At 33.5% G+C, this 10,981-nt stretch overlaps 1 protein-coding gene across 1 annotated transcript; it reads right to left on the minus strand.

The window, feature by feature from the left end:
• On the minus strand, positions 2,323 to 6,457 carry LOC107642305 (probable beta-D-xylosidase 6). The gene is made up of 7 exons (XM_016345612.2): positions 5,636 to 6,457; positions 4,985 to 5,151; positions 4,769 to 4,866; positions 4,343 to 4,690; positions 3,625 to 4,041; positions 2,569 to 3,283; positions 2,323 to 2,473 (listed from the first exon to the last, which is right to left on the minus strand). The coding sequence occupies exons 1-6, from the start codon at positions 6,407 to 6,409 to the stop codon at positions 2,676 to 2,678; spliced, it is 2,412 nt and encodes an 803-aa protein (XP_016201098.1). The 5' UTR covers positions 6,410 to 6,457; the 3' UTR covers positions 2,323 to 2,473; positions 2,569 to 2,675.

Consider the following 10,981-nt stretch of genomic DNA (forward strand, 5'->3'; position numbering starts at 1 on the left):
AGGGAAATAAATTACTTATTAAGAAATTAAGATTTAAAACTTTAAACAAATATAAATATAAAAAAAATATTTTTTTATAGACAATTTTAAAAATATAGTAAAATTCCTAGAAAAGCTTAAATCGCAGCCTTAGAGTTGTTTAGGTATATGATAATGTTGGTTGCACTTTTGTGATCAAAAGAAAAGGAAGCAATCTAGCAAAGGCCTTATCTTGTGATCTTGTAACACAAATTGGACTACGAATTTCAGATTGAAATTGTGCCCACGTAATCATATCACAATTTTCATCTTATAGGACGATGTATTGCATTTGCTGCCTTTTAAAAAAGTAAAAGAATAATATAATAAACATTTTAGGACAAATCATATTATTTCTTCCTTAATTAATAGATTGTGTTCGTTGAAAATAATATATCAGACAATAACTACATAACGCCAACAAATACATTAAATTAAATGACAAGCCCATAATATAAAGGGTAAAAAACCTTAATAAGCCAAGTCAAGAATCATGTAACGTAAATACGCCAAAGCGAAAATCGTTTCAGCAATAAGCCAAATCATATTTTTATATAATTCGAACCATGCTGGTTCGAATTCTATTTCTACATAATTCGAACCAGCTTGATTCGAATTATACACAAACACATGTATACACATAATTCGAACCAGCTTGGTTCGAATTACACACAAACACACGCACACACATAATTCGAACCAGCTTGGTTCGAATTACACACAAACACACGCACACACTAATTCGAACCAGCTTGGTTCGAATTACACATAGTAATTCATGGTATAATTCGAATTATGCTGTTAAAAAATTAATAATTTATTTAAAAAAATTTATTAAAAAAATTAATAATTTAAAAATTAAAAAAAATATATTTTTTTATTTCATACGTTAAAAAAAGCTAACAAAATATTTAAATGTATACATGTGTTTGTGTATAATTCGAACCAAGCTGGTTCGAATTATGTAGAAATGGAATTCGAACCAGCATGGTTCGAATTATATAAAAATATGATTTGGCTTATTGCTGAAACGATTTTCGCTTTGGCGTATTTACGTTACATGATTCTTGACTTGGCTTATTAAGATTTTTTACCCTAATATAAAAGGAAATTTGACTTTTTCATTTTGATGATGATATTTGCCGACCAACAATCGCAAACAAGTTTCAGCATAACTATCAAGTATGAACACACAATTTGGATGACCAATGAAGTATCCGAATTGAGTACAATTTGCTCCTTCAAATTTGATATCAAACTGAAATTGATTCTTAAAATTATAATTAGTTTAATTTATATTCTAAAATTTATGATAGTAATTTGTATTAGTTTTTAAACTAATTTTTGTGAACGATATGTTAATTTTTTATGTTAACTTATTAAGTTTTAAATTTTTTATTTAAATTTTATATAATTGATATCTACTGCATCATTTATAAGTTTGATTGACTTTCTAAGATTCTTACGAAAACGACAATAACAAGTTTAATTTAAAAATTTTGAAAATTTATCAAATTTCTAAAATTTTAATAGGTCTCGATTACATAAAATATAAGTAAAGAATTTAAAACACAACAAATTAATATAGCAAATCAACACATCGTTAACGAAAATCAGCTCAAAGATTCATGCTAATTACGATTATAAATTTTAGGATTTAATGTGAGTCTATTAAAATTTTAAAGATCAAATTAAATCTAACTTCAAAATTTAAAGACCAAATTGAGTATTAATTCGAAGTAATTCACGCGAAAATAAATAATATACAAATATTTGGAATGCATAGCGACTATATCCCACAATGTACTTCTGCAATTCGCATTCTTCAACATATTCTCGCTGCTGCGCTGGTATGTTGGATGGATCAAAATCATTTGTCTCATTTTTCTTGTCCTTTTATAGTCTCAATTATAAATTCATGCGGTAATTGAGGCTTTTTTTTTAAGTATTAAACAAATTGTCTTATCCTTAGGGTTAGGGGTTAAGTACATGGATATTTATTGATAGGATGTGTTGGACTCACCAACTCCACAAAATCAAATTGCATAAATCAATTGCTTGCTTATGTATTCGGGTTTGTGCAATCTCCATATTAGTAGTATTTGTAGTCTCTATTAAGGGAAGGTCCAATTCCAACTACTCCAAATAGTGCCTTAAAGAATTTATATACATTGAATAGGAGAAAAATCAAATCCTTGAAATGAGGACCATGAATCCAAGACCTGAATTCTAACCACTTATACCAACTCCAACTTGGCTTAGTTGTTACAGTTTCTATCCATTAAAAGTAACCAATCTTTAATGTTCATCAAAATTTATTCATGTCCAAATTTATTAGAGGACTGTTACATGTACTGGGAACACATCCTCTATATTTTTTTTTTCTCTCAATTGATTACAAAGTGACATTTCACCTTACAACTTCTCTCACAATTTCTTTTGTTCCACTTAAAAAATGTATGAGAAATCACGTTTTATAACATCAATTGAAAAAAAAAATTAAAAAGATTTATTCTCCCAAAAAAAAAGTCCACAAGACTTGTACATAAAAAATAGTACAAATATCAGTTTTCAAGAAATTTATTATAGCATTGATAGACATTTATTTGTGTGACATGTCATCAATAAATTTACACAATTGACATGTCATCAATAATTCAATACATTTCAATTGAAAAAGTGTGCTCAACATCCCCCAGGCTCAAAATGTGATTTCCCAGGGGCAATATCTTTTTTCCTTGTTCATCTGCAAAGCTCAAGTGTTCACAAGGATCCACCAAAACGCTTGTTTCAGTAGATTCGTAAGAAGTAGTGTGCACTCGACTGAATCCGACCAGCTGTGCTTCCGGCGAGCCTTCGAACACTTTTGGTCCTCTAGAGAACAACAGCACAATATGGCTTCCATCCAACTCACCAAGGTTCGTCACAGAAATGTGCACCGAGAAACTCAATGAGCTGCAACTTTGCAACTCATCGACTCGAATATAATCAAATTTGTAATCTGCTTTCATTAACTGACTTAATAAACTCTTTCTGGAGTTATGTTTGATAGTTTTAGACAAACTTAGTTTACTTGGAGCTGATAAGAACTTGTACGAGTAATCACTGTAACTTAGGCCATGCCCAAATCCGTATACTCTACTTCCAGTATAAAATCGGTAGGTCCTTCCCGGATATCCACGAGAAGGATCAGCTCGCATGCTCATGTCAGTCATGGGAACGTTGGTAAACGACTCTGGGTACCAAGTCACTGGCAACCTTCCAGCTGCATCAAAACAAATTTCATACTCAAGACATCGCCTTTGAGAATTAACCAACAGCAATTGTAGATTTATAGTCATCCATACAGCACTGTCATTTCAAATTCTTGTGACTCAGCATTCACAAATGAAAATAAGCAGGTAACACTGTTGACATCCTTATTGTCTATTCACACTCTCAATGGAATGATTGATTCCTGAATTTCCCTCAATTACATATTTCTTTCATTCAAGTCAAAATTTAGTTAAGCTCTTCCAAATCAGTTAACATTGAATCAAGAATAATTTAGAAACTTGCAACTAAACACGGTATTCATTGATATTTTATAGATATAACAATACATACCTGGATTGACCACTCCAAATATAATTTCGGCTAGTGCTTTTCCACCAGCTTCCCCAGGGTATCCAACCCAAAGAATACTTCCAATTTGCTGATTTCTTTCCGCGAAAGAGACATCAAGTGGTCCTCCACCTGTAAGAACAAGAATCACTGGACTTTTACTAGCGTCGGCAATGGTTGATACAAGGTCCATCTGTCTACCAGGCAAGATTAGACTAACACGGTCATGATCCTCTGTCTCTTGAGCCATGTCAAGGCCCGCAAATATAACAACAAAATCAGCCTTTTTGGCAGTCTCAAGAGCCTCAGCAAAACCATCATCAGAATTGCATGATACATTATGGCAACCAGGAGCATATGAAATCCTCTTAGAAAACTCTCCAAGTCCATCATATAGGCTTTTTGAGGAGCAAGGAATTCCTACGATTTAAACACAAGAAAATATGGTTCAGCAACAGCAGGATCCTCCAAACGATAGAGAAGCACGCATAGCATCAATCATGTTCAACGGTTCTGTTTGGATTGTATTGCACGACACAAATATGGAGACAAATAGAAAGAAAATGTTTGGAAGGAGAGACAAAGACAAATATAAAAAGATTTTGTCTCAATTAGGATTAATAGACTCTATATAGCATATAATCCCATCACTTGAACAAATATAAAACAAATGAAACAATCAAAATTGAGAATTTATAATGCTCGGATAGAAAAATCATACCTGAGTAGCCACCTCCTAATTTGTCTGAAACTGCCATAGGGCCAATGACAGCCAAGGAGGCATCATTATTCTGATCCAAGGGAAGGAACTTCTTATCATTCTTCAGCAGTACAATACCCTGCCTTGCCGCTTCAAGTGCCAGTGTTAAGTGCTGTGGGGTGCAAACATCCTGTGGCCCTAGTTTGCCGAATGGTCCTCTACTTGGGTCTCCATCAAATAACCCAAGACGCATTTGAACAGAAAAAAGATTAAAAAGAGCTCTGTCTATATCTTCCTCTTTCACCTTTCCTTGCTCAATGGCAGATTCAGTATGCCGAAGCATATATGTTCCACAATTAATATCCACACCTAAAATTTAACCGATGAAATAAATATTTAGGAAAACTATCTATTAACCAATACACATGAAATGACAAACATAAATACCAGCTTTGAGAACATCAGCAACAGCATCCTCCTCGGATTTCGCATATTTCTGATACTCAAAAACAGTGGCCACAGCATCACAATCTGAGGTAATATACCTACACTAAATAGTCAAAACTCAAAACCACCATCCGTAATAACCAACAAAACTGCTCTTAATTCATTACTATAAGTTTTCAATCAAATTAGTTCATAAGTTGCTCAAAGGAGCCTTACCCTTTAAATCCCCACTTGTATCTAGCCAGTCCTAAGAGATCTGCATCAGCACAAGCAGGAACTCCATTAACTGCATTGTAGGAACACATCAAGCAGCTTGCTTTCCCTTTCTGAATGCATCCACGAAACGGGGGCTGATAGGTGTCCTCCAAATCCTGCTTTGAAACCTACAAACACAACCAAGCAGAACCATTTTCACCCAAAAGCATGCCAATCCTGCAATCCGATTCCACCCACAACAACATCAACAACAACAAATCATTTTCCCTACGATTCATAAACACTTTATTTATATTCATGTATGCATATTTGCATCAAACACTATATTACCTTCAACTTCCTATTGTGACTAATCTTTTCATAAAATTGCCGTATTTAGGCATCATACTGTGTTCTATTCAATAATCGCATTGGTATTTGTGCAACATAGCCATTTCCCCCTTGGGGAAAAGTCAGCTATACAACTCAAACAATGGCATTATATGCTATCATAAACCATGTATGTTGGTTTAAATCTAACTCATTCTGAAGTTAAGTGTTTCACCTATAATTTAGCATTATCTCTCTTTTCCTCCTCCTATTGGATCAATCCACCCCAACACAATACAGATTGCAGAACTAACCAATTAACCAAAAGAAGAAAAGGGTTACCACAGCATTGAAGTTATATCTGGAGAACTGGTGCCACATATCCAAATCATAAGCAGTGAAATGCTTGCAACAAGCAGACACCATAAGCCTATCATCATCATCACCACCATCACCTAACAAACTCTTCTCCCCCAAGACCACCTCATTCCCAATCATTCCCGCGCCACCTTGCAACCCTTTCACAAACTCAACTCCATAAGCAGAAGCCACCATGGGATCCTCCCCTGGAGTCTCCTGCCCCCTCCCCCACCTTGGATCCCTAAAAATGTTAATGTTTGGTGCCCAGAAAGTCAACCCAGCCTGCCCAACATTATACATGGCCCTGGCCTCCACAGCGACGGCGGCGGCGATGAGGGACCAGAGCGTCCGATTGAAGGACGCGGCGGAGACGATGACCTGGGGAAACGACGTGGCGGAGTTAACAACACCGTTGAAAGTGACGCCGGGGCCGTTGGTGGCGAGGCCGTGGAGAGACTCTGACCACCACTCATAGCGGGGGATGCCGAGTGTGGGGACGGATGAGGCGTTGTCGGAGAGAAGTGAGATTTTCTCGGAAAGTGTGAGTAGGGAAGTGAGGATGGTGGCTCTGGCGGGGATGGAGAGGGAGGTGTTGCAGAATGGGTAGTGAGAGTGGTGTGGTGGCTTGCACGGGTAATCTAGTGCAACTGGGTTCGGCGTCGTTGATTCAAGAAGCAGCAGGAGGATCAAGTAGAAAAGATAAAACCTCCATTCATGGCGATGCTCATCTTGGGAGAACGATACAATCACTGTCATTTGCTTTTGACTTTTGACTTGCTTCTGTTTCTGGAATGTCGGTCAAAATTAGTGGGTTTTGTTGTAAAATAAATATAAAATAAATAAGAAAGAGATAATATAAAATAAAAAATATAATTAGATAAATATAGTAATAATATTCATAAAATTATCTTTTTCAATTTTTATTAAAAGTTAGTCTTGTAAGAATCTAAATTTTTTCTTTAAAAATTTTAGCCGTCTATATTAATGCTCATCTACGTCATATACTTATCTTAACGGTTTTTTTTTTTTAAATTAGGGTTCTTTTGCGTCCTTATCTGGGCTCCAAGCGCCACCAAATTCCTATCAAGGTTATTGGGCCTATTGTTGTACAAGAGAGTTCAGACCCAAAGCAAATAAACATGACAATACCCAAAGATAGTAATAAAAATGTAAAAAAGAAAATATATAAACATACACTCCACTCAACTATATGGATGTGATCTAGTAGTAGTAAGCTCATAAACGTCTTACCTCCAGTCCAAAAAAAAAACAAAAACATCTTAAAATAAAATTGGAACCCAAAAAAAAAAAAAAATCTGTTCAAATCTAACTTTTAGTATGAAAAACATTCCTTAACTAGTTACCACCACTTTTGCTCCTAAAAGGAGTTACGTCATCAGTGGGAGATTGATTTCACTTGACAGCTCAAAAAAAAGAAAAAAAATGGCATCTTATCTTTGTCTTCGATCTTGTATTTTGGTTTCTTTAAATAATGTTAAAATATTATAATACCAAAAATTGGGAATGGTCCAATTTATCTGATTAAAAAAAAAAATAAGTATGAACCAGGGAATATATTCTCTTCACATTTTTCTATTGGAAAATACAAATCCCTCTAATAGATTCTCCATAATTGGAAACCACATTTATTCCTTCTCACAGGTCTAGATACCTCAATTTTTTTTTTTTATCCAAATTCCATGTCCAGTAGCCCCTGTCTCTTTTGCATGCTTCATTGCTTCCACCAAGGTTCTGCATATTCCTCTTGGAATCTTTCATAATTTATATTCTTATATGGTAAAAGCTCAGGTACAGTCGACTTCACGTGAAGTTGATACCTGAGAGTCGTTAGATGATTTGACTGATTTGACTAAATTTTCATCTAACGACTCTCAACTATCAACTTCACGTGAAGTCGACTTCACCTGAGTTTTCACCTTCTTATATATTGTATGTTGTAAGGAATCCTGACCCAAGAGTCAAGAAGAGACATATTTATGTGCCTATTTTTCTACTTAGATGGATAATGGCATAAGTTATACAAACACATTATTCCGATCCATATAGAACAAACAATATTATCAAATTAATTATGTTAAATGTTGAGTCCAAGATGCTACATTTAATTAATTAAGAGGACCTACATCACATCTCATTTGACTACTATGAATTGATTTTTAATTTCTTATTATTAGTTTAACTTTAGACTTTTCCACAATTACCTTGATCTATTTTAACGAAAGAGAACTTATATACATGGTCGTACATAATTCATGTTGGATGCAAATGCAAGTAAGCTGTGAAAGTCAATTTATCATGATCTCTCATCTTGAAATTATTAATGTGTAATGTAACATCACGTTCTCAAGATTTGCTTAAGAAATTAATTTGGCATGTGAATTTTTTTATATATATATTACTTGTTTTGGACTGGAAAATAAAGGAGAAAAAATGAGTATTTTTGGTAACTACATAAAATTAAGTAGATTATGGCGTATTAGTGTACTAATAATCAATGGAAGGAAAGGTGAGTGAGTGTGATTACACTGAACCATAAGAGATTGATTAAATTTCAAAACCCATAAATACCACTATTTCTAGGGGTGTGTATGGGTCGGATGAAACCGGGTTTGATGTGATCTAGATTCGGCCCGAAATATATACCGGGTCTATTTATTAGACCCGAACCCGATCCTAGACCCGATGAAACATATACACTTTCGGGCCACAATTATACCGGGTGAAAACCGAGCCATTAACATTACATTACCTTGATACCTTCTTATAAGCTAGCATGTGAAAATATCCAAATTTTTAAAACTCCAACCATTATTTGACATGATAAAATTTACTTAGAAAAATATAACAAAAACCAATTTTTCTCTAAAATTAAAGCAAAACCATAATCAATACTAATATTGTCTAATAACACAAAATATTTAAATCAATACAAATAACACAATATTATGTATTAATTAGTCTAAAATCTTATGCATTTTAAACATAAAACATTAACTTATAGTCTTACAAAATATTAAGGTTTACAATACTTAAATTCCACGTAAGAATAGCTATCATCCATCGCTAATACACAAAATATCAATTGTGTATGATGACCGGGTCACCAGGCCGATTTCGAGTGACCCGAGTCATGATCCGGACCCGACCCGAAATAATGGTAGAGTCTATTTTTGAGACATTTACCCGACCCTAAACCCAATAAAATCACCCGAAATTAACCCTTAAAATGTTCGGAGTCGGGACGGATCTTCGAACCGGATCGGGCATGCACACCCTAACTATTTCCATGGTGTGAAATGAATAAGTGATCATTGATTTCTTTGAATTGCGATATATCACATCAGCATTCAACAAATAAAACAAATTAAAATGATAGCTAAATACAAAATCACACACACTTGCATTGGCTTTTGCTTTTAGCAAAATAATGTGTGTCTAGTTGTGTGAACATTGGTAAACATTGTTGAAAATCAACACTAAAGTTCTAACTAATTCCGAGCAAGTTGGATGAAATCATAAGCTACGACAAGATAATTAATTGATTATTATTATTATTATTATTATTATTATTATTATTATTATTATTATTATTATTATTATTATTATTACTATTTTGGTTCATTCTCCACAGTAGTTCACACAAAAGAGAATCATCCCCAAGTAGTGAAAAATATAATAACTAAACATTGACTTCTTAAAAGTTTAATAATGAATACATATTGGCATCTTTAGCCATGAGCTAGCCCAAGATTTCACATGAATATAGTAGGGTTCTTTGAATTATTTATCCATCTGTGTAGAAATTTAATATATTGATCCTTAAAAATAATATGGATACACTAAAGTCAGACACTAAATTAAATAATTATGTATTTATATAGAAAAACTAGTTAGTTAGAGTGACTTATTCAATTATGAGAGTTGTTAGAGAGTTTGTTATTCTCTCTCTCTTGTCTAGGGAGCTCTCTCAAATGAGATAACATAAGATGAGAAAATAGCACATCCAACTCAAAACCTTAGAGTGTCAAGTTAATGGGTCTCTCATCTTATAAACTTCTCACTCTTCCTTACTTTCTTTGATGTGGGACCAATTTCAATACTCCTCACACTTGAAACATTAACAGGTATAAGTACTCGGTGTATGATTGAATAATATGAAATACACAAGTTGTTTAGTTTTCTTCAATTACAAGTTATCTTTTTTGTTTCTATATCACACACTCTTTACTGCATAAATTTATTTTTCGTTCATTTTCTATTACTTTTGAAACTCTTAAAGAGCCATTGATCATCCTTGGCATTCAATATGGAGATCTCATTATCTAATTCCACTATTTGTAATTTGGGACCAAGATATTGCAAGATCATCTTCATCAAAATCGAACTCCTCTTCGATTTGATTCACCAGAAAACTAACTAGCAGTTATTAAAACCTTAAAGTATAAGCAAGATACCTAGATGACTATAATCTAATTCTTTCGTTGCTTACATCTATGGATGTAACATTCAAGAATAAGATGGTTGGGTGTACATTTGCATATGAAATTTGGGTAAGAATTGAAGATTATTTTACAAAGTCCACTAGATACAAGATCAAACAACTGAAAACACAATTGAAGACAATCAAAAAGTAAGGTTTGAGTGTCGCTTACTATATCTCTCAAATCAAGAACATTGAACAAGTCTTGTATTTAAACAAAACAACTTATACTATATAAGCAATTAAGCATACCAACAAAAATTATACTATATAAAAATATCTTCATTTTTTTCAAGTGAGATAACATAAAATGAGAAGACACCACATCCAACTTAAAACCTTAGAGTAGTTTGTTAATTAATAGGTCTCTCATCTTATAAACTTCTCACTTTTCATTGATTTTTTTGATGTGGGACTAATTTCATACACTCCTTAAACTTGCAACATTAACAGTTAATTCACTCTCCTCGGCACTTGCCGACGGCCCAGACAAGATGGAGCTCTAACTTTGGTGAGTCCGCAAATTGTGGTAAGCAAAATTGAAGAGACATATATTCTTGTCCCCTTCTCTTTGTTCTTTTACCTTACAATACACAACAGCTATTATTGACCCAAACCCATTATGTGTTTATATTCTATTTCATGCATGCATAATTGCATCTTCATTCATTCTTTTTAACATATATATTACCTTAAATTTTGTATTTGAAAAAGAAAAACAATTTTTTAGCCTTTAGATTAATTTCTTTTTGTATAATTTTGTAATTGCATCTACTACCCAACTATAACCACATCAATTAGCACCTTATTTTAGAATAATTACAAGA

The sequence above is a fragment of the Arachis ipaensis genome, chromosome B05, assembly GCF_000816755.2.
Source record: "Arachis ipaensis cultivar K30076 chromosome B05, Araip1.1, whole genome shotgun sequence".
NCBI classification, from domain to species: domain Eukaryota; kingdom Viridiplantae; phylum Streptophyta; class Magnoliopsida; order Fabales; family Fabaceae; genus Arachis; species Arachis ipaensis.

Bases quoted from the DNA above. Each gene is read 5' to 3' on its own strand.
- LOC107642305 (XM_016345612.2), bottom strand. From the start codon at position 6,409: ATGACAGTGATTGTATCGTTCTCCCAAGATGAGCATCGCCATGAATGG. The intron at 5,152-5,635 runs GTAACCCTTTTC...TTGTGTTTGTAG, and splicing joins GATATAACTTCAATGCTGTG to GTTTCAAAGCAGGATTTGGA. The intron at 4,867-4,984 runs GTAAGGCTCCTT...TATTTAGTGTAG, and splicing joins TACAAGTGGGGATTTAAAGG to GTATATTACCTCAGATTGTG.